The 26,028-nt window shown below is 56.1% G+C and overlaps 8 protein-coding genes across 8 annotated transcripts; 5 read left to right on the top strand and 3 right to left on the bottom strand.

Moving 5' to 3' along the window:
- Window positions 1–23: 23 nt before the first annotated feature.
- P884DRAFT_279080 (FAD dependent oxidoreductase) lies at window positions 24–1,337 on the bottom strand (the record flags this gene model as incomplete). Its single annotated transcript, XM_069443259.1, has 1 exon — window positions 24–1,337. One exon carries the CDS (start codon window positions 1,335–1,337, stop codon window positions 24–26), a length of 1,314 nt encoding a protein of 437 aa, XP_069295770.1.
- Window positions 1,338–2,770: 1,433 nt separating this feature from the next.
- Window positions 2,771–3,981, top strand: P884DRAFT_279079 (uncharacterized protein; the record flags this gene model as incomplete). Its single annotated transcript, XM_069443258.1, has 3 exons — window positions 2,771–2,909; window positions 2,959–3,285; window positions 3,371–3,981. The coding sequence occupies 3 exons, from the start codon at window positions 2,771–2,773 to the stop codon at window positions 3,979–3,981; spliced, it is 1,077 nt and encodes a 358-aa protein (XP_069295769.1).
- Window positions 3,982–7,438: 3,457 nt separating this feature from the next.
- Window positions 7,439–9,868, top strand: P884DRAFT_205209 (uncharacterized protein; the record flags this gene model as incomplete). The annotated part of the gene is made up of 1 exon (XM_069438637.1): window positions 7,439–9,868. The coding sequence occupies one exon, from the start codon at window positions 7,439–7,441 to the stop codon at window positions 9,866–9,868; it is 2,430 nt and encodes an 809-aa protein (XP_069295768.1).
- A 777-nt stretch (window positions 9,869–10,645) lies between these two features.
- P884DRAFT_247065 (eukaryotic translation initiation factor 3 subunit G-domain-containing protein) lies at window positions 10,646–12,226 on the top strand. Its single transcript, XM_069440483.1, has 3 exons — window positions 10,646–10,777; window positions 10,845–11,496; window positions 11,626–12,226. The coding sequence occupies exons 1-3, from the start codon at window positions 10,761–10,763 to the stop codon at window positions 11,848–11,850; spliced, it is 894 nt and encodes a 297-aa protein (XP_069295767.1). The 5' UTR covers window positions 10,646–10,760; the 3' UTR covers window positions 11,851–12,226.
- Window positions 12,227–12,963: 737 nt separating this feature from the next.
- P884DRAFT_261928 (uncharacterized protein) lies at window positions 12,964–13,891 on the bottom strand. Its single transcript, XM_069441617.1, has one exon. The coding sequence runs from the start codon at window positions 13,564–13,566 to the stop codon at window positions 13,042–13,044; it is 525 nt and encodes a 174-aa protein (XP_069295766.1). The 5' UTR covers window positions 13,567–13,891; the 3' UTR covers window positions 12,964–13,041.
- Window positions 13,892–14,462: 571 nt separating this feature from the next.
- P884DRAFT_247061 (phospholipid methyltransferase-domain-containing protein) lies at window positions 14,463–18,192 on the top strand. Its single transcript, XM_069440482.1, has 4 exons — window positions 14,463–14,948; window positions 15,027–15,626; window positions 15,692–17,697; window positions 17,760–18,192. Exons 1-4 carry the CDS (start codon window positions 14,771–14,773, stop codon window positions 17,829–17,831), a joined length of 2,856 nt encoding a protein of 951 aa, XP_069295765.1. The 5' UTR covers window positions 14,463–14,770; the 3' UTR covers window positions 17,832–18,192.
- Window positions 18,193–19,718: 1,526 nt separating this feature from the next.
- Window positions 19,719–20,697, bottom strand: P884DRAFT_310936 (uncharacterized protein; the record flags this gene model as incomplete). The annotated part of the gene is made up of 4 exons (XM_069445191.1): window positions 19,719–20,092; window positions 20,147–20,268; window positions 20,322–20,488; window positions 20,629–20,697. 4 exons carry the CDS (start codon window positions 20,695–20,697, stop codon window positions 19,719–19,721), a joined length of 732 nt encoding a protein of 243 aa, XP_069295764.1.
- Window positions 20,698–21,412: 715 nt separating this feature from the next.
- Window positions 21,413–23,544, top strand: P884DRAFT_205659 (uncharacterized protein; the record flags this gene model as incomplete). The annotated part of the gene is made up of 5 exons (XM_069438667.1): window positions 21,413–21,605; window positions 21,660–21,826; window positions 21,892–22,464; window positions 22,597–22,936; window positions 23,180–23,544. 5 exons carry the CDS (start codon window positions 21,413–21,415, stop codon window positions 23,542–23,544), a joined length of 1,638 nt encoding a protein of 545 aa, XP_069295763.1.
- Between the last annotated feature and the right edge of the window lie 2,484 nt (window positions 23,545–26,028).

Genomic DNA, 26,028 nt, shown 5'->3' with positions numbered 1-26,028 from the left:
CGCAGTTGTGTTTAAATTGTTAGCTATCCATATAAAAGCTTCCTGACCATTTCTGCTATCGCCAGGCTGCTTGTGAGTCCAGGACTCTCGATATTCAGCAGGTTAACCCATCCTTGATAACCCTCCTCCTTCTGAATGATAAAGTCCACAAACCCCCTGCCATGCGCCACGGCGCCTTGCTTCGACAGCTTGGGCCTTATCCCGGCATAGTCGGGCTGTAACTGCGTTTCATCCAGACCCGGGAGGTACTTCTTGACCTCCTTCACAGTTTGGGCCAGCCGCGACTCATTGACGGCCAGGTCGTCAGGGGAATTAACCCATTCGACGTCCGGCCCGAACTTGATGCGCCCACCCATGTCCAGCGTCAGATGTGTCCCCAGCCCTCCATGACCCGGCTCCGGCGCCGGATACACGAGCGTGCTGACCTTGGGACTCGACGCGCCGTAGGAGAAATAGTTCCCCTTGGCATAGAACATCTCCCTCCTTCTCTCAGGCGGCACGATCATGTTGTGGATGTCCACCGCGCCCAGGCCGGCAGAATTGATAATGGTCTCGGCCGTCACGGTCGAGAGCTCCCCGGACGCCACGTCCCGCACCGCCAGCTCCCAGCCGCTGCTCCCGTCCCCGCCCAAGGGGGTGATCGCCTCCACCCTGCTTCCCAGCGCAACTGTCCCGCCGGCGTCCTCGAACTGGCCCAGCAGCGACATCATCAACGAGTGGCTGTCGACGATGCCGGTGGTGGGGCTCTCGAGGATGCCCTTGTCGGCCCGGACGGCGGGCTCGCGCCTCGCGGCCTCCTCGGCGCCGACCCAGCGCACGGGCACGTGGATCTCGCGCGTGCAAAAGTCGTGGACGGCCTGCAGGGCGGCGCGCTGCGCGTCCGTCTGCGCGACGATCCACTTGCCGGTGCGCCGGTGCGGGATGGCGTGGGCGGCGCAGTAGTGGTACAGGAGCGCCTTACCCTGGATGCAGAGGGCCGTCTTGAGCGAGGAGGCGCCGTAGTAGATGCCCGCATGGATGACCTCGCTGTTGCGCGAGGAGGTCTCGGTGCCAACAGCGGGGTGGCGCTCGAGGAGGAGGGTGCTCGACGACGTCGACAATGATGATGGTGATGATGATCCGGAGCCGCCGGAGTTGGAGCGCTGGGCGAGGCTGCGGGCGATGGCTAGGCCGACTACACCGCCGCCTATGACGGCGTGGGTGAAGTCGGCGGCACGAAACCTTGTTTGAGAAAAGCAGCGGTGGGATGCGGCGGCATGGTGTAGGGCCGAGGTCCGGTGCCGAACCCGGAAGGCGCCGGAACGGAGAGCGAGTGGTAAGCTCCGACCAGGGCGCATTTCGGGTCGGCTTCACTAAGTAAGATACCGACGGACTATCCCGGTACGAAGCCGAGCGTCTTGAAGCCTACGCAGGACCTCGTGGATCTCCGGGAGCAGCTGCCTGCTTCTGCCCCTCCTTGCTGCTTGGACTTCCTGCGTGCTGCGCAGTGGTTCGGTTTGATCGTGGCTGGTGGGGCCCTGGACCCAGGACCCCAGCTTCGTTCGGCGTCGGCCAACCGCGGCATTGTTACAGCAGGGCCACTCAGGAGCGGTTGAGGTAGTTACCTCAGCTTCAAAATCTCAACTGATCTGGGGACCACTGTGGTCCGAGCGACCCAGGCAAGTAAAAAAATGCTGGAATATTCTGGAGCTCTCCGTACATGTCGCCTGGAATTTGGGGAACAAGGCACGAAGCAGACGAACTCAGCCTTCTCTTCCTAGTCGGCAATGTAGAGAGCAACTGATCTGACAACGCGTCGCGTGGCTTTAACCTCCATTGACGCCGCGGATTCCCTGCACCGCATGACAGCCCTGACATATATGGCTTGGCGTCCACTGGAGTTAATGACAGGGCTAATGTGTATATACGGATTATAGTATAGTAGTTGGAAGGGAGTAAGTGGAGTTGCACGGTTCAGAGAGATTGGTAAGGTACCCGATAAGAAGCAATCTGTGAGCTCGAGATATTTGCATGTACCTGGCAACTGGGGACCGTTTGCCGGAATAGAGCACAATCTTCCAGTTTAGGGTGAAGCGACGTCAGTTGTGCAACGGTGACTCTGCACTTTGGAGCTGTGCCTCATCAGTCAGAAGTGGCGTGCCTGCCCCGCATTTTGTTCGCGGGTCTGCCGCATGGATCCAATTGTTGCGTCACGCGGCAGAGTTCTCCGTGGCTGTTGAGACCTCGGAGCACCCCACCTTCCTGCGGAGAGGCTTGATGTGTTGTAGAGACCGCCCGTGGACGGGTTGCATGTGCCACACAACCACCTGAGCAACGTGCAGCGGTGCAAAAAGAACACTGTTCGCCGCTTTTGATCGGTGCTCAAGAAATTTAGAAACCTGACAAACCACTTTGCCTCGCCACAAACTTCTTTGCTGGATTTCGCTGCATTCCCTCATCTGTGAGCGGCTGACCCTGTCCTTGTGGTAGCATCTCACCATATCGTTCCAGTAGTGGGCTGCTGTCTGGACTGTTGGGTTCTGGCCCGCCCGGTCGTTTCTTCCTCCAGGCCACCAGCTACCACTTTTGCATTTTCGCGTCCTTAGTCGACCCGCCACATCGTGCCTACCCTAGGTACCCATTCTCCACCATACTTCCCGACCGAGACCTGCCTTAAGTAGCGGGGTACCTATATACCTTGCCTACCCAGGTAGCACCCGATCTGTCACCGTGGCCACGATATCGAACTTGGCAGCAATTCACAGACAGCTGTCGATTTCACACCGCACCCATGTCGCCCGACCCTGAGCTTCCTCAGCTTCCGAATGGGGACGGCCCTACATCGGCATCTCCATCGAGGCACCCGTCCATCTCTCTCCAAGCTGCCGCGACCCTGAATGCCGGTTTACAGCGCGAATCTCCTGGCAGAGGTACGTCGTCATGAACAGTTCGAGGATCTCACGCTAACGCCTCGCCTAGCCTCGCCTAGAAGTCCCCTGTCTCCCCGTCACCGATCACCAAGTACCGGTCGCCGTCGTTCCCAAGTCCTGATGAATCTCCAAATGGCCGACCCTTCGACTCCAGCACCAGGCGAGATGGTGTCAGACTCTCAAAACAGGAGCTACCGAAGCAGCAGCCCGATCCCGGTGGCTGGCTCTCCTCGCTTGATCGCAACTAGGACACCGAACCACAACCGAGCCCCCAGCCTCGGGGAGCTCCACCAAGAGCTAGAGAACGAACAAGAGTTTCAGGTCAACCGGCTGCTTGCTCAAATTAGGCAGCTGCAGGAGCGTATGTCACGTCGCGGCATGTTTGTCCCTTCCCAGCGTCCGGTGGTTACTGGTGGATTCTTGGCGTCTGACAAGGACTGGTCTGCTGACAATTGCCGCAGAGATTCAACGCCAACAGCAGCAGAACCCGTCCGCGGTCTCGGGTGATGATCAGTCGTCTGAAAGGTCTGTGCCGGTATCAGTGCCGAATATGGCCGCGTCTCCGCAGCCTAGCCACCCAACCTCCGGTTCCCTCCCGCGTTCTCCAATCTTCCCGCGCAGCTCGTTTGACATGGCCCGGGCCGATCTGCGCCACCGATCCAGAACGCCAAGCCGGAACGCCTCTCCCAGGTTGCGTTCCGCGTCCATCAGTGCCGACAGCGGCGAGCCGTGGGCTCTGGCTGGCCGTGACGAGAGCGCCTTCTACCAAGCGGAAAGCCAGATGCTCGTTCGCGAAAACCAGATGCTGCGCCATCGCATTCGAGAGATGGGTACGTTTATTATTACATTGCAGTTATCATCAGTGGGCCCCACCGCCCTACAAGACACGGAGGTTGCTGACCTTCATCCTGAAGAACGCCAACTTGCCGAGCTACAGGGCAACAATACATCACTGTCTCACGAGCCGTCCCATTCGTCACACCTGAACCATTCCATGTCGGTATCGGAAGAGGGCGATGCTAAGCACACGTCTGCAACCGCCGCACCAGAATCTTCCGCCGCGGAGGAATAGATACCGCAGGATTATCAGGCTGTTGACCACATCACCCTCAAAACCAATCCTCGTCTCCATACTCTCCAAAGTTCTACCATGGATGTATTTCTCCTTTCTTCTTAGACGGACTCCGCAAGTTCCCTGAGGCAGATGGCGTGTTGGTTGGTCGCCGGTGCTATGCGCGGTGGTTCCTGTTTCTGAAAGATTGTGTCGTCGTCTTGGACCTGGGGTGACCTTTCCGCCGCAAAACTACGTTGTCTGGCAGCAATTATGTTTCAGATGCGCACTCATGATGGTATTCAGGGTAAAGAGCATAAATTGAGGAGGGACACGGCGTTCGGCGGATGACAGTCGCTTATTTGTGAGTAACGGGATAGCTAGGGACCCTTCTACTAGTGAACAGACTCTTTGAGGTTTCCTGGAGTGTGCATGTCGTTCAGATATATGGGATGGATGAACTGGTGACAAGCCGGACTACGAGCATTCGACCGTAGCTAACGCAGTTTAAGCAGTCACTACGAACCACTGCTCATCTAGAATCATTTCGGGCAACGCCGAGAAGCATTATACCACCGAGTAGGTGCTCTGGTGGTGTATTGCGGGAGTCGAGGCGCACCTTCGGTACCTTGGTACATTGAAAGAAGAGGTTTGTCTTGAATTGTATCCATATAACTATCGGAATTGCCCGAACATTGACACCCTGGGAAAGCCCTACCAAAGCTCAGTGGGGTTAACACAGCCCCCCCGGGTTCGATGAGCTAAGATAGCCGAGGCTTTACACACATGTACATAGCTATGTGTGTATGTACAGTACCTGACTTAGGCTCCGTAACATTGCAATCCCATCGCCGGGGATCAACCTACAGTAGTGTAACTTTTTTTCGAGTTCTTGTTAGCTGGTGGGGTGAATCCTATCTGCGTTGCTTATGTTATAGTTTTCCCTCCCGTGTGCTCTGGCGTACTGGTACAGCTCTCAGGGTTTGTTCACTCATCAGAAAAGAGATACGAAAATTTGTTAGTTAATAAGGATGCAGCTTACGCGGGCGGGTCTAACGTCCACAAAAGCCGAAACCAACGGTTGGCCCGCCTCGCTCCCCAATTTCGACCGCACACGGCGCTAATGCAGGAACAGGTGGGGTTAGTTATTTTTTCGAGTCCCGAGATCCCCGAGCTGGGCACCTGGGTTGGTTCCCAACCCGACGGATGGATGGGATGGTTGCCGCCCTCCGCCCCTTGAGCCACCCGCCCGGGCGTCTTCTGCTCTCCTGTGTAAGGGTCGGCCCTGTCGATTTATTTGTGTGACCGTTGGGCTCCACGACAAGCGCCGATACCCAGTCAGCGACTGTCAGGTCCTCGAGCCTGGGCTTCTGAGGAGTGGGATTCTGCTCGGCTGCAGACGAGATGCGGCTTGCCGTGAATACGGGAAAAGGGATCGGCGCCGTATTCTTGTTGGTTAGTTGTTTCTTGCTTGTGAACTCGCCGTGTTTTTTCGCGGCTGTTGCAAGGAAAATTGGGGGTGGTCCTGCCACCTCAACCTGGCGATGGTTGTATGCCTAGATACTGTAGTATATACCTAACTAACTACTTTGATAGTGTATCAGGACGGCAAGTTGCGTCGAGCTACTGTGTAGAAGTTTGGGCTGTGACAAGGCAGCGGCCACGCAAAGCAGCCCGCGGAAGAGTTCTGGGGTCAATCGAGGGTTCCGTTCTAAATGCCGTGTGGCTGTGGCTTCGCCATGCCCTAAGGGGGCTGAGGTTCACCGTTTTGCATGTTAACTATGTGCTACCGATCTTCACGAGGTTTCGCACTGCACACGGTAATCTGATAGCTGCGTCGAAGAGGCTCGAAGTGTCCATTAATTCAGATAGGATCCTTCTTCGGAAACAGGCCGTCGGAACTGCCGATCCCAGCATGCGCCTGTACTAAAGTAGTGTAAGCCACCCGTCGAACGGTCCAGAAACATTTGACGAGTGTCAACAATGTTTCGTTTCGCATTCACCTAACTAACCCCCACATCTTCGTCCTTTTGCCCCTACTACGAGGTGTACTTGCAAGTAAGGCTGGGAACTGGACATCCCGCACCAACCGAAGCAAACACGTCAAATATTATATACACTGCGTAGGATACCCGGCAGCCTCGCCCCCCTTTGGATGCTAGGTTTCATACTCTGTCTTACGTGTGTTGTGCTTCAATGGGTTGTCGTTGTGCATCTTTCCCCTTCCGGCAAAACGATGCCACTTGTTACCTGCTGCCGTGAACACAGACAGCGAAAATCAAGATCTTCATCCAGGCTGACCCGCTTGCTGGTAACGTCGAGCTTGGCACGGAAACAAAACCCCTGATGCGAGAAAGCCACCAGCTCAAGGGTCACCCCATTCGATGTGGAATCCACTCTGACCAGGGTGCCCCTGGGATCGACTCCCTTGTTCGGCACTCGATGCAACTCGACTCGAGAGAAATTGCTTTTTGTTCATTTCCTTCTGTCATGCTACATGCTATTGTACTATTAGGCTGGAAGAAGGCTACACTGTATTCCTCCTGCGAGTCGCCGTCTACAATACACTCTACGAGCTGCGATCGGTCGAACAACAAGGGGCCTTTGGCGAATTCAGAAAAGTCTCGTCGTCAGGATGCAAGCGACTATCTTCCGCCGAATGACTGACTTGGGCATCTTTGTAACCGGGTGGACCGTACACTAATAGTATGGTAGCCGAGAGGTGTCACACCTCAAAATGATGCACGCCCAGGGTGAAAATTCGCCCAAAGATCTGGGAATACCGAGACTTGGCGGGTGTGTCCCGGGATAGAAACCGGACCGCATTGGCGCAGCCGCACCCTACCTGGGTTCAGGTTCCAGCTTCTCTCACCAGCATCCTGCCACTTCCCTTTCAATAGCTTTCCCCCAATATTTATAGTTCGTGCAGCTGTTCTCCTTTCCCTGTTGCGTTTTCGCGTGCCCACTCCTTCCTATCGCTGCCGTTCACTTCTGCAGCGCGCGGCGCAGCCGAGATGCTCTGGCATATATTTGGCAAGCCGTGGCTATAACAAATTTCCGTTCTTTCATCCACTCTCATTACGCCAAACTTCTTTTCGGAATCCGTGTCCCACACCAGGGCAATCGGGTCCAGAACGCGCCTACGGAGTACATCACTCGTTTGTTTGCTGCTGACACTGTTTTCACGCTTCTGCCCCCACCTTCAACCATTGCGCCTTCTCTCCTTTTCTCGGTCTCTCTACGAGCTGTGCACGACGAACTACCCGCCAAAACCTGCGATTGCCGCATCCCACGCTCGTTTTTGCCCTCACCCAAGCCCGGCAATTTTTTTTTTTTTTTTTACCCGACGACACACATGTTACCGCCCGCGTGTTCTCGAATGGGACGTTGACACACAGTTCTTCTCGCCTGTGCATCTAAGCAGCGTATCCGCTGTGTCCACTCTTTTTATATTTCGGCCGTCAGCACAGCAGCCACCATGCACGCCTTTTTGGACCCAGCCTCTCCCGAGTCCCCGGACTTAAGAGGCAGTCAAAGTTCGCACTCGAGGAGAATACGGCCTCCTGACCCGCACGACGAGGCTTCAGAGGCTGTTAGGATACCTCTAAGGGCAGGTTCGGGGGATAAGACACGCAAGAGGGAGTCGAGACTGGGGCTGAGAAACATCTTTGGCCGGGCCAGAGGAGGGTCTGACGCGGATTCGGGAACAGTCCCAACGCGGGATGGTCCCCATAGGCTTGGAGGAATACGAGCCTCGCTGGCAGAGATCAGTTGGCCCCATGTTTCGCAGAGTGCACAGGGGCATCGGTCAGACATCTCTCTACCACCTCAAAAGGCATCGACGACTGGCCATGCCTTGAAACACAAGAAGTCGGAGAGCCTCGTCCGTCAGCAGCCAACTCCCGAGGGCATTGCGGCATGGACCCCCCCTCCTCTGTTTAGAGCGTACCCGCAGGCCATCAAACATGCCCACCTTCCTGCATGCACCCTCCCCGCCGAAGTCATTCTGCGGATGCACGCCCACAAGAGCAGCGGCTCGCTCGCCGGGCTGCTGGGCCCCAGGTTGTCCGACCCGTCAGAGGACGCAACGGGAGATAAAACGAGAAGCAGACACCGGAGTAACGGATCTGGTTCTGCGTCGAGATTCGAATGGACAAGCAAGGTTTATGTCTTGACTACGTCGCGGTACCTACTGCAGTACGCAGGCGAAGGCACCTACGATCGGCTTCCCGAGAGGGTCCTCCAGCTGGGAAAGGATTCGGCGGCTTTTGCGAGCGACGCTATCCCGGGACGGCATTGGGTTATTCAAGTCACGTCGTCGGTCCCGGAGCCGGACCGTATCCCGGAACCGCCGTCTTCTCTCCGCGCCCGACTTCCCTTCCTTGGTCAGGAAAAGAAGCATTCCACGGCTCTTCTGATGGTATGCGAAAGTGCCGAGGAGATGGAGGCATGGATTGCAACCCTGCGTCGAGAGATCGAGGCGCTTGGAGGCCGGAAAGTTCTCTCAGAAACAGGCAAACCCAAAACTGATGACGAGGATGTGCACTTGAGGAGATATGCAAGCCAGAGAACCTTGGTCCGGAGGGACCCAGATCGTTTCTCTCGAGTTATGACGCCCGACCAATCTTCGAACCACAGTTTGCCGATAATGAGTCCTAGTCCCGAGGCTAACCCACGCGAGCAATCCTTTGATGACAACTCGACTGCGAGCTTCGTCTCGCACGAAGGCAGACAGCTCGAAACTCTAAGAGACAGCTACAACCGACTATCGTTTGTTTCATCTGGCCAGCGGACCATGGTTACGTCGGTTGGCTCATCGCCAGCATGCTCACCGGTACGCGACTCATTTGGGGACGTCGATTCGATGCCCGAGGCTCGGGAACCTGAGGAACCGCAGCCGAGGCCGAGACCCAACGCGAAGGCAATCATTGACCGAAGACAGTCGCTCCAAACAATTAATTACGTTCTCGAGATGGGGATCGCCTCAGCCCAAGCCCTTCGGCCGCTGTCAACGTACTCAAACCCTGGTCAGCCGGAGGGAGGGGCGCCCTCAGCTCCCGCGCCCCAACCAGTATCGAACGTCAGCGGCTCTCACAGCGTGGGTAAGCGACATTCTTTTGCCAGGACTCCCGGAGAGCCGCCCTCGACGCAGACGACGTCATCCCCTTTGCTCGCAAGAATGAACGCCCGGAGACCTCCGCCGACAGCCTTATTTATTAACCCGCGTCCTTTGTCCCTGGTCGAGGACCAGCCGTCGCCGGCCCTGTCCGCGTTGAGTCGATCTGGGACGGCGACGGAGGGCAGCGAAGGCCCTTCGTCAGGTACCCCCCTCGCGCCGCCAGTGACCTTGCCCTTGCCGCACCAGTTGGAGAGCGAGGTGAGCAAGCGGATCCGGGACGAGCCGATTCGCGACTCTGGCATATCGACACAGGAGAACATCTCCGACCAGCCAACTTCAACTTACTTAGCGAACCGCCACTCGAAAGATGACAGCGAGATCCCAACCCACGGGATTCTGCCCCTCGAAGCTCGCGAAATGCCTCGGTCGAGTACGTCGCTGGGAACCTACGGCGAATTGCGGCCGGCTGCTCAAGTATCGGGCAAACCTCGAACGCGGGGTAGGGGCCTGAGTTTCAACTCTCAAGAAGTTGAGAGGAGTGGAGCTCTCTCTTCACCGCCTTCTCTACAGGCTGATGCCACGCAGCGACCTCGTACGCCGTCTTTGAAGCCCGTGCCAAGGTCAGCGCAACAACTGAGGCCCGATCCGCAGCCACACATGGTTCCGCAACAACGGAGCATGTCGCAGCTGGCTGCTGAGGGTCCGCCCCTTGCTCCCCCTCCAAATCGGGCTCTCCCGCCCATTCCGCAGAAGCCTAGGATGAACTCCCCGCCGCCGGGGTTCATCTGAGGCAATTTGAAGGGTCACCATTTGTACTGCCCTGTGCAATATCTAGACCAAGCCAAATCAACGCCCGGCTAGGGCGGGCCGCAGCTTTATCATACAGCGACCAAGATGATTTGACATTGTTTGTTACATATAAGCCAGTCTGGTGAGGGTTTTTTTTTTTTTTTTTGATTTCTTTCCTGTCGTCTGCTTGTGGGATGGCGATCATGAGAGAATGGGAGGATGAGGTGTTCTTGTTAGGTTGGGGTTTGGTTGGGAATTTATAATGAGGAAAGCTATACCCAGCGGATGACAATCGGACGACGTGGTTTACCACTTTTTTCTCGGAACATGTACTACCTAAGTAAGATTGAATTGAGTAGATCCTTCAGCCGGGTCGGCTGTTTCGAGCCGTAGGCATCTACCTGAGAGGCTGAGAGGATTCAAAGCACATGGTTCTGCAGAAGATTGCCGGGCGAAACTCGGTGCAATTCTCTCGTTGCCTTTTTGGTGGTACATTTGACCACCCTTAGATGAATAGCACAAAGAGAAAGCAAAGCAGAAGAGTGAGCCTATCCAATCAGTTATGAAGATGGATATTGAAAACCAGGAGCACGCTTTTCAGGGGGTTATAACGTACTGCTGCACCGCGTAGAAACCTGAAGCAGGACGCGCGCGGGCACGAAGTGGATGGTAACATGCCCATGTCGCGGAGCACTGTACACTTATCAAGTCCGCTCACTTATCATGCGTTGCTCACCAATTTTCGCCCCACACTTGAATATCCAAAAATTCGGCGGCCGTGTGCAACTTGGAATCCCCACCCCCACCAAATTCCCAAACATCCAGAACGACCTCATTCAAGGCGACGGTTACCGCTCGGATCGGAGGTTCATCTACTAGACACATCGAAAAGATGGCAGCTCAAACAAAGTGAGTCCGGGGCTCGGGGCGTTTCCTCTCTCACACACATTCAGTCCACTGACCCGAGGCACTGCAGGCACGATTGGGCGGACGACGAGGATCTCGAGGAGACGACGACGACGACGACAACAGATCTGCCGCCTCCGCAGAAGATCAACAACAAGGATGGAAGCACAACAATCATTGAATACCGCATCAACGACCAGGGGCAAAAGGTGAAGACGACGCGGCGCGTGCGGTACATCGTCCGCCGCGAGGTGCTCAACCCACGGGTGGCGGAGCGCAAGACGTGGGCCAAGTTTGGCGACTCGGCCAACGACGGGCCGGGCCCGGCCAGCGACACGACGACGGTCGGCGAGAACATCATCTTCCGGCCGTCGGTCAACTGGCGCCGGGAGGCCAAGGACGAGGCCAACGACCCGAACGCGCAGGCCATGAAGGACAAGCTCAGGGACAAGAAGGTCAAGTGCCGCATCTGCAACGGCGAGCACTTCACCGCGCGCTGCCCCTACAAGGACACCATGGCGCCCATCGGCGAGGCGGGCGCCGCCGACGTGGCCGCCGGCCTGGGCGACGACACGGGAGCGGGTGCTGTCGGCGCTGCCGGGCCGGGCAAGAAGGGCTCGTACATCCCGCCCGCCCTGCGCGCGGGTGCGGGGGGGCAGGGCGAGCGGATGGGTGGCAAGTACGGCGAGCGGGACGACCTGGCCACGCTGCGTGTTACAAATGTGAGTCTCTCTCCCCCCCCCCCCCCCCCCCCCGGCCGCAACTTTGCCGGTTTCGGTTCCTTCATTCTTCTTCTTCTTCCTCAGTCCGTCCTAGGCCCCCAGGTGCTGATACTCTCCGTCTACGAATAGGTGTCCGAGATGGCAGAGGAGCAAGAACTGCGCGAGATGTTCGAGCGGTTCGGCCGCGTCACCCGCGTCTTCCTGGCCAAGGACCGCGACACCGGTCTGGCCAAAGGCTTTGCCTTCATCAGTTATGCGGATCGCGAAGACGCAATCAAGGCTTGCAACAAGATGGACGGCTTTGGTTTCAGGCATTTGATTCTCAGGGTGGAATTCGCCAAGAAGGCTCAGTAAATAACCCACGGAAGACGATCGCGTGTGGTTTGGGTGGGAACCGGACCGAGACTGGAAACCCGAAAAGCATGCTTTTTTTTTTCTGCGAGTCTGGGCTGGGCTTGAGTCAAGTTTTATGTTGCGCATATGATTCCGGGAATGACCCATGTTCTCGATGGGTAATGGCGGTTGGGTGACAGGTGCAGAGACGAGCCGGTGGTCCTCAGTGAGGCGAGAGCGCTATGCTCTGAAGACGCACGAATTCAACGAGATTAGAGGCGTCAGGTGCATGCTATCATTTTGTTTTTATTAGACCGTGGCATGGTGTGAGCTTGAAGGCCCATCCACACCTGCGTAAATTGAACGAGCAACAATCAAGAAGCAACCCGTTGGCATTCTTGCTATTTACCGTGTACCTCCTCCTCCTGACCCAATAACTTTAGTTGGTTGGGCTATTCCATCTCGGTTTTTTTTTTTTTTTTTTTTTTTTTCAGTCTCTTCGCCAATAGCCAACCCGACTGTTTCTCGTCCTTTTTCGGGCAGTAAAGAAAGCTTCAAGTGACAAAGCAGACGGTAACTCGGGGAAAATATACAGCCAGAACGCTCCCCCTTGCCCGATGAACCAGTCATTATGTACATCCGACTGAGAAGACCCCACCGGCCGTTGATGTCCCCGTCTCTAACCGTATCATGCCTCATCACATCATTAGTATGAAAAGGGGTATTAAGGCTGAACAAAACCAGCAAAAAACAAAACATGACAGAGAAATGACAGGCCTGAGTGATTCAAAGAAAGATATGCTGCGCAGATGCGAGCTTGTGTGAGTGGAGTGAGTGTCGGGTTTGAACGGCGCCAGGTGGTCGCCAGCGTCGTTCTGGCCGAAGCCAAAACACCAGAGCAAAGGAAGAATGAAAGAGTCGGCAAAGTCGACAGACGCGGCCCAGAACAGGGACATAGGAAAGACGGAGGAAGAAAGAACGAACAATGACCAAAGCCCGAGTGGGCTGAAAGAGTGTGTGAGTGGGTGTGTGAATGTGTGTCTTTTGGGGGAAGTGGAGGAGGAAGGCCGCCGTGAGTGTGTCCCTCTTCTCACTTCAGTCGCCCTCCTTTCCCTCCCCCTCCCCCCTCCGTTTCCGGGGTCTTTCTCCAGGCCAACTCAAGGTCAACAACCTCAGGTCAACCCTAGAACCACCCTCGGTTGGGTAACGACCTTAGCGCCCTTGCTCCCCCGCCTCCTGGTTGGCGCCCTCACCGACCTCGCCGAGCTTTTCTTCCAACCGCCTCTTCATCTCCAGCGCTTTGCGCCTCTTCTCCTCCTCAGCCCTGACCCGTCTCGCCTCCCTCTTCTCACGCACGACGTACGGCCACCCCCGGATGGCGGCGAACAGCAGCTTGCAGCCGAGCGCGAAGTGCGACCGGGCCTGGCGGAAGTTCTCCTTGGCGTCGGCGTAGTTGGCCCGCGCCATGGCGGAGCGCTTCTTGGCCCGGTAGATACGCACGGCACGCTCGGCCTGGCGGTACTTCTCCGAGGCTTGGCGGCGCGTCATCTTGAGGGCCGCTTCAGTGCCCGAGGTGCCCGGGCGCTGGGGCGTGGCCGAGGAGCCGGGATCCGGGAGGGGCTTTTCGGAGCCGTTTGTTGGGGAGGGAGGAGTTCCCGGGCGGGCGGCCGTGTTGTTGCTGTTTGAGCGAGCCATCTGATTACTACTGGCGCCGGTGGCTTTGGGGGTGCGGAACATGTAAAACGAGTGGACAGCCCGAGGTGAGGCCTTACTTGTGGGTTGATTATTAGGAGGTAAGTGTGTGTAAAAGGCGTATGTGTGTGCCTCGGTGTTCAATGGATGAGGTCGAAGGAAGTCGCAGGGACCTCAGCTCCTGCTGAACTTATACGGAGTACCTACACCTGATTGATCCCTCGTCCCTGCCTCTTTCGAGTCAGTCACCTACCTTTACCTTACCTTTCGCCCTGCCTTCCCTGTCTCGTGCATGTCCGTACATGCCACCTCTACGATGCATCGTGGTGCTGGTAGCAGAGAAACCCTCGCTATCGGAGCGAGCGACGCGCGCTCTCGTTGGATCCGGAGAGTGGACTGTCCCCATCAAGTTCATGCGATGTCGTTAAAACCCCTGCAGCCAAGGAGGAAGAGGAACGCTAACAGCTCCCGTCCACCTGGTCACAGTTGGCTGACGGCCGGCGACGCGTGAAAGCATGACAACCTCATCAAACCCAATGAGGCGCCAGCGGATATGCAGGTCGGCGGCATGGGCGACTGTACCTGCCTCGTTGCACCCGAGTCTCTGGATCAAAACCCGGATGCATCCTCAGAAAAAAATCCTAAGCCCATGATCGTCAGCCAGCATGTTTCACCGCCAACGCCCGCCCGCACGTGTAGTTTGAAACCGCGTCCCAATGAACTGGAATTATCTGGAAGATGCAGCGAGAAAAGATGCGGGTCGCTCGCCAATATCCCCGCAGGGCATCCGACTGGCCAGGTCCTTGACCTCCACCCCCAGAGACTCCAGAGCAACTCCATAGCAACCCACAAAAACAGCTTGCGGAACATGTGATTGAAAAAGAGGAGCCCCGGTTCCACGGGGATTTCGCTCGAACGCATTCATCGCGCAAAACTGCCGCCCGTTTGCGTGGACGTCGCTTGGTGCATTGTCTAAGCGGCAAAAAGAAACCTGCACAACCCGCGCTCCACGACGGCACAGCGAGCTTAATTTGTCTTGGCGTTACGAAATTCGTTGGTAGTTGTTTTGCGGGTCACGAGCCGCTCGATCATCCATCTCCGCGTGTGCGCCTCGACTATTAACTAGTACTTCCACCCGCATCTCCACCTCTCCGACAATTGCCGACGACATCACTGCTGCCCGGTGATGCTGGCAAAGCTCAACGCTTTTCTCCTCTGCTAAGTCGGTCTTCAACACCGAATCCTGAGGATGAGCACATCAGCAGCTGGGCCCTCGGGGCTCGACAACGTTCGCCACCGCGCACGAGAGCAGTCGTCAGACTCGATTGACAATGTACTCCGCCCTGCCGAGGGGGCCAATTCGGTTACAGAGGACGTGGACCAGGGCCGCTCGAAGAGGACGTATGGGCGCACTCCGGATGGGACAGGTCTGTCATCTTGTTTACCTTCCCCAAGCGTGCGTTTCCAGGACGTATATGCTGACCGGCCATTGCCTGTTAATACAGTCTTCGTTGTCCCCGAGACTCACGACATGGTGTCTCAGCTCCTAGATCCTCGCGAACCCAAGAACATTTCCGATGTCGTGGTGCTTGCCATTCTCGCCCTTCACATCTGGGTCGCGTACGCCTTGCCCTGGGGCCTCAAGCGCCCCGTCTTTGCGCTCGTCTTTCTCTTCTGGAGGGCTTCGTACAATGTGGGCATAGGCTTCCTCTTGACCGTCCAGTCCAAGTACAGGCTGCTCGTGACATGGGCCAAGCGGTCTCGGCTCTTTGAGGACCCCTCGTCGGGCCAGAACCCGCGCCCGTGGCTGTACCAGCTACTCAAAACCGAACTGGAGACTAAGATCCCTAAGGACTACAAGATGGGCCAGGCGCCCATTGAGTACAACACCTGGCTTGTCTTCCGTCGTCTGGTGGATCTCATTCTCATGTGCGACTTTGTTTCGTACTGCCTGTTTGCCATTGTCTGTGCCCACAAGCCGGCCGGCGAGGGGTTCGCCATTGCCGCGGCTCGCTGGATCTTCGGCATTGCTCTCGTCGGCTTCAACCTGTGGGTAAAGCTGGATGCCCACCGAGTTGTCAAAGATTATGCCTGGTACTGGGGTGGTAAGCAACTGCACTGCTGCCAACCGCTTGCTTCAGCATGTTCTTGCGAACCTGACGATACCCAGATTTCTTCTACCTCATTGAGCAGGAACTCACCTTTGACGGCGTCTTCGAGATGGCCCCGCACCCCATGTATTCCATCGGCTATGCCGGGTATTACGGTATCTCGATGATGGCTGCCAGCTATGACGTGCTGTTCATCTCCATTCTTGCCCACGCCGCCCAGTTTGCCTTTCTGGCCATCGTCGAGAATCCTCACATCGAGAAGACCTACAACCCGCCCCCGCCCCGCCAGCGCGCCGAGTCGGAGATCAGCGGCCACTCCGAGGCAACTGCCGAGTCGGCCAGGAAAGCGACCGCCGCGCCCGCCACTCCCCTCCCCGTCCACAACATGGTTGGCTTCAAGAACTTTGATCCCTTCCGGACCACCGACTGCGCGTCAGTGCTCCTTGTTGGCTACCTTGCAGCGCTCGCCCTTGTGACGCCGTCCACTCCCTTCTACCAAGGCCTTTTCGTCTTGAACGCTATCGTCTGGCGCTTGTGGTATTCGGTCGGCCTTGGTATCATCCTGACCAAGCAGTCCAATGAAAAGATGTTCACCAGGCACTTCCTCAAGTTCGGCGAGACTCCGGCCGAAGCCTGGCGTCAGTGGAAGGGCATGTACCACCTGAGCATGGCGCTGTGCCACTCCTCATTCCTCGCTGCGTGTTGGAAGATGTACCACTACCCCGCCGACTGGGGCTACGGCTGGGTCCTCCTCAAGCATGTGGTCGGTCTGAGCTGTGTAGCACTGCAGATCTGGACCGCCACCAGCATCTACGACTCCCTGGGCGAGTTCGGCTGGTTCTACGGCGACTTCTTCTTTGATAGCAACGGGAAGCTGACCTACAAGTCCATCTACCGCTTCCTCAACAACCCCGAGCGTGTCATTGGCACTGCGGGCTTGTGGGGTATGGCCCTCATCACGTGGAGCAAAGCCATCTTCCTGGTCGCCCTCATCGGACATATCCTGACGCTCGGCTTCATCTCATATGTCGAGAAGCCGCACATGCAAAAGATCTACGGAGAGAACCTGCGCAAGGAGGCCGGGCTCACCAAGTTCATCAAGCGCTCGCTTCCCCAGCCGGTCAAGGAGCTGCAGGAGAGCGTGGACAAGGTCTGGGAGGACTCCAAGCACTTCTTCGACGACTTTGTCGATGTCGCTCGCACGAAGCTGGGTGCCGGATCCTCGACCATCGTCCGGGACACGTCGGCTCTGTTCAATAAGTACCCTGCTCGCCTCACCCTCAGCCGCATCTCACCCGATCTCGCCGGCTACGACCCCAAGCACTACAGCATTTCCGTGGAGGGCACACCCCTGGTGGGCGCCGACGAGAGGGCGACCGGCAAAGAGAGCGCTAACGCCCGCGTGTCCAAGGCTGTCAAGACCAAGGTGTTCGAGTACGGCGCCCCGATCCGCGTCAAGTGGACCGCTCCCGCAAACCACGCCAAGAAGGACTGGGTCGGCCTTTACATGGTCACGGATAACACCTCGCGCGAGGTCACCGAGGTCCCGTCCCTCGGCCGTTGGGTGCCGACGCGCCCGGGCGAGTACGATATCACCACCGACCAGGGCATCATCTCGTACGACCAGCCGATCGCCACCTCGTCAGCATCGCCCGAGGTCAACCTCGTGCAAGGCGAGATGGTCTTCGAAGGCGACAAACTCTGGTGGACGCAGGGTGTCTTCGAGTTCCGCTACCACCATGGCGGCAGCCACAACGTCATGTCCATCTCGGAACCCTTCGAAGTGCGTCTGGCCAAGGTGGAGGACGAGGATGCCGGGCCCGAGGATGTCGAGCGCGCGCTGTTGCCGATTGTCCGGAACTGCCTCGACCGCGACCCGGATATTGCGCCCACCACGCCCGAAGAGCGATTCGGAGGCCACGTCGAGCGCGACAGCAAATACGCCAAACGTGTAGTCTATGCAATCCATCACATGTTTGGCATCGAGTTCGCTCCCGCCGTCGTACCGGCCGACGGGAACGTGCGGAAGCTGGCTTGGCGGATTTGCAGCGCCAAGGAAGTACTTGTAAGATTCTCCTCCGAGGTACTGGTCGCTTACGATGAAGATGCTAACAGGACACACCACAGGCGCCTTACAGCATGTCCCATAGACAAGGTCCGTCGACACCAGTTAAGGACAAGTTTCCGGACTCTTTTTAGAACGGAAATCACGGTGTTGTTGACGATGAATGGTCTGCGTTTAATGATCAGAGAGTAGAGTACGGATATGGTGTGTTTGCCTTTGGTGTGCTGCCTTGAGATACCACTGATAGATATGGGCGGGCGTTGGTGAAGCGTGTGTCTATTTGGAGAAGTATCCAGAGCTGGGGTAGTAAGAAACTAAAATAAACACGTTGGTGGTTGCGGTTATGTCCATGCTCAGCAAAGCCTTGAGTGCTGAGACACGGCGGTGGCCTCGACAGGGACAGAGTCCTGCCGTTTCCGCGCCCGCTACGCCATCCAAGATGAAGTGCTGGGCGGATTACGTCGAGCATGAAGTTCTGACTTGCGTCGGCGGTGGCAGATCAGCAAAGATTTAACTTGGTCTTAGCTGAAGATCCGATTCGAATTCAGCCCACAGGTCAAGTCAAAGCTTTCTTCGCAGAGTGACAGTCGTATCAAGGGGCGGCCTCTCTGTTAATGATGTGAGCGCCCCTAATCTCCTTGACTCTGAACCCCCAGAGAAGCCCGCCAGCCGGCTCGCTCGCTAGCTATCCCGCTAGCTTGCTTGCCTCTCCCGTAGGGGAAACTCGATCATGCCGAACGAGGCCGTAGTGTTGCTACGTGAGGGTTTTCCCTCACCCTTACCAAGAAACTCTCAGCTGGAATATGCACCAGAGGCATAGACCTCTTGTTTCTCGAGACCCTCCCGCTTGTTTCGATTCAATAAACGGAACGATTACAAAACTGACGTTATGAATGCACAAAATGACCCTGGATCCCAGTTCCCAGCCAGAAACGTGGCTTCGGCATGACGTTGTTCATGTGTTGTAGTACCTCGGTTTACTAAAGAACATAACTTCCTGCTACAAACGAACCAAAGCACGACCCCACCCTCTGTGTCCCCCCATACTCGTAGGCTAGTAGAGGTCGTTCAGATGCGAAGAGAAAGCTTCAGTAGACCTGTGTATCGGATCCTAGGAATGATGAAAAACATCGCCTGTAGATGAAATCCGCCTGAAAGTCGGAGTCCCAAATTCCATTGATGTGTTTGGAACTATTGCGCGTTGGTCGGAACAAGATCGCTTGAAACATTAGCCTGGGCACGGTCGGTTTGCGGATCAATACACAGTTGGTCGCATTCAGAAGAAAACAGACCTTGTAAAGATAGATCGCATGGAGGCTGTCCTGATGGGATGTGCCAGGCTGTTAACAACTCAGCACAACATTCCGAGCGAGTGCCACAAGAATCGTGACCACACCACACGCTTGCAAGTGGATTGGTATTTGCGGTAAAACGGCCTTTGGACGCGGGTACTGGGTTGAGCCTCCTTCTTCGGCTTAAACTCTTGATCAGGTGTGTCCCGAAGTTCCCAGTGTCGTCTCAACCGACGAACGAACCATCTGCAGAAGAGAAACCACATCCCTGTCAACGGCGACGAAGGATCTGGCCTGAGGATTCGAAGTGCTGCGTTGTACTTCTCGTCACCTGTGGCAGGTTTGGGGATGCCCCTGATATGGCTGTTGCAATGAGTAAGCGAATACTCGGTACAGGGACACAAGAGCACGAACCTTCTATTGTTTCCTGGAGAGGCCTGGCCACGTTCAAGCTGCTATCACCAAGGGGATGCCCTATTTGAGAAGTGGCACCCGGTTCGGGCCACGAGGACCCCCTTACGGGCCCGACCGTGACATTGCTCTGAGAAGCGCGAGCCGTCTGGTGCTGTCGACCTGGTCCCAGAGTAGTGACTGCTCTTCCCACGCCTGTCCTTGGTGTCGGCACATATGACAGGGACGTCGGATTTCTCAAAGGCAAGTTGCTGCCCGGCGTAGCGGGTATTTCTACCTCCGAGAATTTAGCACATGGTGTCTATGCATAAGGACGTGCTAATGCCTACGCCGAGGAATTTCTGGTGTATTCCATTCCACCAGAGCTTCTGATCTGGGCTGAGTTTCTGGAAATCCAAGGCTGGCTAGGAAGTAATTGGGTATCTCCGTTCTGATGCTAGACGGCATCGTGGGACGGCCAAGCTGTGGTTGTGTTCGGTTGTTGTGAGATTCGGGTGCGGCGCCGGGTGCTTGTATAGGCGTCCGGCTTCTCAAAACACTAGGCGGGACCTCTTGCGCTTGACCATGCAGAACTCGCTGCTTGAGTTTGCTGTAGAGTTCCTGGAATTGTGCAAGTTCTCTGCTTCGGCTCTCAAGGGCAAGGCGAAGGCCTTCGCATTGTCGTTTCAACGAGTGCTCTTCTCGTTCCATATCTGGAAGGCGTCAATCTTGTTAACATCGGTCACCCGCGCAGAGTACGGACTAACCTCGTATCTTGGTTGTCAGAGTTATGATTCTCTGATTGGCTTGACCCCAGATGTTCTCAATCTCGCCCTGCAGCTCGGCACAGTATTCCTTCAGCTTGCTGTGTTTCCGTAGTTGGTATGAGCTTCCATTTGTAAGTCTTGTCCGAGCAAGGTTTCTGGTTAGGGAAGAACAAACATCTGGTTTGTCATCTGGTAGGACCAGAAGCCCAAGGCCCTTCCAGCGCACTCCATGACGACAGTCGGACTCAGGCCGCTCAGCGCTACCGACTTCCATTCTTCGGAGGGTTGAAGAAGTTGTTTGCATATCTCAGACGCGTTCAGAGATTGTGTGCAGACCGGGCACTTATACGGAGCCTGTCCCCCAAACCCATGGCTATTTGCACACCGTAAGCAGAGGACATGGCTCCTCGAGGGTTAGTGGAATGTGGCAAGACTCCGCAGAAGAGTCGACAATGGAAGCCAACAGCGACTCACCTGCATACAGTTATCACTGCGTGTGTTGTAAGCTGGACACCACAGTCTTGTATGTTGCAACTCAGATTCTGCTCCATCTCGATTCAAGCTCCTCCTGTCACAAGCAACTCTTCACGGCTCTTTAAGGGTGAAGCTGGCCGGCCCTCAGCAAAGTTGGCTGTGATGCACCTGGGCAAAGTGAATGGCGGCAAGAAGAGAGAGTGTTGGGATTGACAAAACAGTCACATGCTCCTTCCACAAGAACAGAACTAACACAAAGTTGTTTTCCATGGCCGCCCTTTCCGAGAACTCAGATTAATTCTGTGCATTGCTCTTCCCCGTTGAACTGGGGACAGTTACGGAGCATGTTGTGATCATCGATACGCAACAGGGCAGGTATACACATTGAATTCCATTATACTATTCTATCCATTAGATGCGTTAGAAACAAACCTTTGATTCTTTTCGCTCCTCAGGAGAGAAGAAATGAATGACGACGACGTATTACGAGACATTGGCCGTCATTGAAACTGATCAATAGAGCCACAGGCGCCACTGCACATCGCCTCGGGCAGTCAGCCACGCCAAGCCTCCGGCACCAGCTGCACCCCACACTTGGTCGGCAGTCCTCACCACCCCGCTGAATGGCTGCAGCCCGGCAAGCATCAGCTGTCAACTGCAAGCAGCACCAACAGCATAATGGTAGGATCCACAAAACACCGACTCCATAGAGAAGAACAAGACCTCATGCTCACGACAGCCTCGTAACAACTCTGCATCTGCTCGGCCCAGTTTCCCGGTTTTGACGCAGAAATGACGGAAATTATCATGAACCAGACGCCTCCGGTCCTTCTCGGGCCTTCAGAAAAGGAACGCAAATATGACCGACAACTGCGGCTGTGGGCCGCGAGTGGCCAGTCAGCACTCGAGTCAGCCAACATTCTGCTGGTGAACTCGGGGGCGGGCACGGTCGGTGCAGAGACTCTGAAGAACCTCGTGCTGCCAGGTACCGTGTGGATATTGTGACAGAATGGGGTTGGATACTAACACCCGGCTTTAGGGATCGGTCGCTTCGCCATCTACGATGAGACCCAAGTAAGCGAAGCCGACCTGGGAGTCAACTTCTTTCTGGATGAGGACTGCCTGGGCAAGTCTCGTGCTCAGAGCTTGACCCAGCTCATCCTCGAGCTCAACCCGGACGTCCAAGGCACCTGGTATCCCAATGAGGTAGGTCGATAGTTCGGCCTCGACTGCTGCAGTAGACCGCATGCTCACGTGGCTGCCATTTGCAGGAGGTGAAGACACTGGACACGCTCCTGGAACACTCACCGGTGTTCACAATCATCTTGTACACACATCCCATTCGCCCAGAGCAGCTGGCCCAGCTTGAGGCCTATGGTCAACAGCACAAAACCCCGCTCGTGGCGATTCACTCGGCAGGGTTCTACTCCTACTTTCAGATCAACCTTCCAGGGGCGTTCCCCATTGTCGACACGCATCCTGACGAGACGGCAACGACCGATCTGCGGTTACTGAATCCCTGGCCGGAGCTGGTGGCCTTCGCCGAGGAGTTGACCAAGGATATCGACGGTCTAGACGACTTCCAACATGGTCACCTGCCATATGTGGTGATTCTTCTCCACTACCTTAAGAAGTGGAAAGCGGAACACGATGGCAAGTACCCCGCAACCTTCAAGGAGAAGTCCGAGTTCCGCAAGATCGTGCAGAGTGCAGCGAGGACCAATAACCCGGAAGGTGGCGAGGAGAATTTTGATGAAGCGGCTGCTGCCGTTGTCAAAACGGTGGTGCAACCATCTTTGCCGTCCGGGCTGAAGGAAGTATTCGAATACCAGCACACCGACCCGGTAAGCTCACTCCCCATCTCTTGTTTTCCCCGCTCCCTCCCTCCCCCCCCCCTCCGCGGGTTTTCACCCTGCGTCCACACACGCGCACACATGCCCAAGTCGGCCTCACGGACCGCTGACATGGGTCGCCAGGCCGAAAAGAGGTCGGGTTTTTGGATTATCGCCGATGCCGTCAAGCAATTCTATGAGAAACATCACTGTCTGCCTCTTCCTGGCAAACTTCCCGACATGAAAGCGCAGTCTAAGGTGTACATCCAGCTACAAAATATTTACAAGGCCAAGGCACGCAAGGACGTAGCCGAGATACTGCAAATAGTACAGGCTACGCCAGGTGGCGAGCACGTTGATCCCGCAGAAGTGGATCTCTTCTGCAAGAACGCAGCCTTCGTCAAGTTAATCAATGCGCGGGGGGGAGGGGCCAGCGGCAGCGACGCGCAGATGAGCAGAGAAGATCGTCTGAAGTCAGTGGCAGGTAAGCGCTCACTCACAGGCCCCCACCACCTGATCTTTCTTGATCCTTTCCTCTTGTGATGGTCTCGAACCGCTTGTGTGTGGGCAGCTCCAACGTTTCTGGCTGGATCAACACGAGAAGCGGAAAGGCGGGGAAATGAAAGGAAGCGAAAGACAGGCCAAAACAACTATGAGTCTGAAGTGAAGAAGAGGAAGCGAGAAAGAGGCTAACGAGAAGGGTAACATCTGCCACACACGCACACAGAGCTCGAGTTTGCCAACGACGAGACGGCTGCCTTGTCCCTTTCCCCGCTTTCCCTGCTGCCAATCTACCTCGCTTTACAAGCGACGGCCCACGTGGACCTGTCTTCCCGGGAAGGTTTCACCGCCGATGCGATCCTCGCGGCCGTGGCTCAGCGGGTGCCCGGCGCCGAGAAGCGGGAGCGCGTGGTGCAGGCCGCCAACGAAGTGGCGCGTGCCGCCGGCGGGGAGCTGCACAATGTCGCAGCCTTGACCGGTGGTATGGTGGCGCAGGAGGCCATCAAAATCGTCACGAAGCAGTACATACCTGCCGACAACACGGTTATCTACGACGGAATTGGCGCCCGGGTGCAGGTGCTGAGGCTTTGAGAACAACACCAGGGGCTGTGTGGGGATGAACAGAGGGGGGAGAGGGAAAGGAAAGTGAAGGTCAAGTGTTCCAATTGGCGAGACGAGATGCCCTTGCAGTGCTGGAAAGTGATGAAAGTGGCAAGGCACCTGGCTTTCGGGTCTTAAGTCCCTCGCCTCGTCCTTTTGCAAGTTCCAAGGGCATGCTGAAGCGAGCTGGGCCCTCGCCTCCCCGCCTGGAGACAAGCAGACTAACATAACAGGGACTTGCCCCGGGCTGGGCTGGGCTCCGATTGAGCCGGCTAAGGGTTCTTTGAGGTTTTTTTTCCCTTCTTTCTCATCCTCTCTCACCCCCCTCCTTCGGAAAATAAGGAGCAAGCAGCCGGGTATCAAGAGCGGGAGGCAGGCACATCAAATATGACAGCATACAGGCGCACGGTATCCACAAACAGGAACAGGATATGCGCGGAATTGGCGGCTTCATAGAAACATGACAAAGGCCGGGTTACAGGTGGTGGTGCTAGCGGAAATGATGGATGACGATGATGATGATGAATAGACAGGCATGCATGGCCAAGACAGCTTGATGGACGTTTCTTTGCCTATCTTTCTGCTTTTATCCACCATATCTCGGGCTGAGCGCGTTTCGGCATTGGAAGTCTGCAGATCCGAGGGTCAACTCAGCGCTTCTGCCCTGTCAAATTTTTGTCGAGCTAGAATTTGTTGCTGAATGCTCGGCAGCGAGGACCTGCTACTGAGGACCCCTTTTTCTGAGGCAACGCAATCAAGGCAGCACCCCTTTCCCCCCAAGTGTCAACTTCTACGCCGTCACCGTCTCTGAGACGGCTATTCGTCCCTTGATGAGGTTGGAACGCCGTCCCTGGGCATACCCGTGGCCAGAACTCCGCTGTGAGCACAACCGATCACGGCTGTATGTACGGACTATGTGCATACAGTACGGCGCAATACTCGCCAGCACAGCCCGAGTGTGCGTTACGGAGGTGTCGAACGACTGGTGAGCCGCTTGCCGCTGCCGCCGTCCGCTCTATTCGGCTACATCGTCACCTCTATCCCTATTTGGTGGGCAGGCAACGCAGGACGCGGCAGCCCGCCGTGCGTTTTGCTAACTTCGGAGTGGGCGAAACACGAAAGTGGCCAACTGCTTATGAGCTGTGCACTTTTTTTTTTCTTTTTTTCTTTTATTTTTTTTTTTTCCGCTGCGAGCGTAAGAAAGCACTCTCACGCGCTCCCGGCCCCTCCGCCCGGTTGTGGGAAACCCCCCAAGGAAGCAAAGGGATTTGATCCGTACACACTTCGGACCGCAGGGCCTGGATGGAACCCTCTGTACCTTCGCGCCGTCGTATGTGGCTCGAGTTTTGCCAGGGACCGGCTGGGCCCCAGCGGGTACTCATGTACTTTACTGATATGCTGCCAATGCTACTGCTACACAGCGGGGACAGAGACTTGGCGCTTGAAGAAGGGAGGAGGGGAGGAAGGTTTTTTTTTTTTTTTTTTTTTTTTTTTTTTTTTTTTTTTTTTGGGGTGGGGGGGGGGGGGGGGAGAGGAGTAAAGGTGAAGAGGTTAGAAAAGCGGCAGAACGCAGACAATGACGCAGGGCCACGAACGATGAGCCCGGTTTAGGTGAGCCGTAGTAAGGGTATTGGTATCCATTGTGTGCTGCCGCAATGGAGGGTCCTCGATCATAACGTGGTGGTGCTGTTTGTGGTCATGTCGAGCTGGGTCGCAAGAGGTATTCCTATTCCTGCCATTGCCTCCCGAGTCTACTAGTACGCAGTACTTCTACTACCGCTGGTGCTGTGTGTGTTCACCTGACGTACTACTGCGTAATAACACCTTTCGGAGCACGGTATGTGTGTGTACATGGTACGACGAAGGTCAGCAGGTCCGCCAAGAGCACCCGATGCCAGTTCTTGGCTTCGATCAATCTGCAAGCCACAACTGCAGCAGAGGGGAGATCTTGCCAGCCAGTGCCTCATGTCTGCAGGAAGAAGTCTGGGGAAGGCTTGGGGAAAGAATGTGCGGGGGAAGCGGGGAGTGCTCCATCGAGGCCACACAAAGGGGAGCTGGGGATGACGATCGCTGCCACTTATCAGCGGATCAGTGTGGCGATTTCTCCGACGTCTTGTTCGGAAAGATGGGTGATTCGGCCGATAGGCAAATACACTAGGGTGCCTACGCATATGCAGCTAAAGTCAGGTACACGTCCACTTCTCCGTACCGGCTTGTACTGCTCGATTCCTTGTTCGGAGACCACCAACCACACCCAAGCACGAGGGACGAGAGCAGGAACGGGGATGGGAGGGGGAAAGTAGAGAGCTGCACGGACGGAGCACATATCCCAGGCCGGAGACTTTGGGTCGCTGAGACAAGCAATATCTGCTGTCCTGCGGGGAGGCGTGAGAGGAGGACGGGAAATGTCAGATGAGGAATAAAAATAAAACGACAGGGAAAAGGGGGGGATCCCAGCTTGGGACACGGCCGTCC

Source organism: Thermothelomyces heterothallicus (genome assembly GCF_042370625.1).
Source record: "Thermothelomyces heterothallicus CBS 202.75 unplaced genomic scaffold P884_scaffold_19, whole genome shotgun sequence".
Classification (NCBI taxonomy): domain Eukaryota; kingdom Fungi; phylum Ascomycota; class Sordariomycetes; order Sordariales; family Chaetomiaceae; genus Thermothelomyces; species Thermothelomyces heterothallicus.
This window is presented reverse-complemented; position numbering and strand designations above follow the sequence as displayed.

Coding starts and splice junctions, on each gene's coding strand:
- P884DRAFT_247065 (XM_069440483.1), top strand. Junction 11,497..11,625: donor CCACGCTGCGTGTTACAAAT/GTGAGTCTCTCT, acceptor GTCTACGAATAG/GTGTCCGAGATGGCAGAGGA.
- P884DRAFT_261928 (XM_069441617.1), bottom strand. CDS start 13,566: ATGTTCCGCACCCCCAAAGCCACCGGCGCCAGTAGTAATCAGATGGCT.
- P884DRAFT_247061 (XM_069440482.1), top strand. CDS start 14,771: ATGAGCACATCAGCAGCTGGGCCCTCGGGGCTCGACAACGTTCGCCAC. Junction 14,949..15,026: donor GCGCACTCCGGATGGGACAG/GTCTGTCATCTT, acceptor CTGTTAATACAG/TCTTCGTTGTCCCCGAGACT. Junction 17,698..17,759: donor GCAGCGCCAAGGAAGTACTT/GTAAGATTCTCC, acceptor GACACACCACAG/GCGCCTTACAGCATGTCCCA.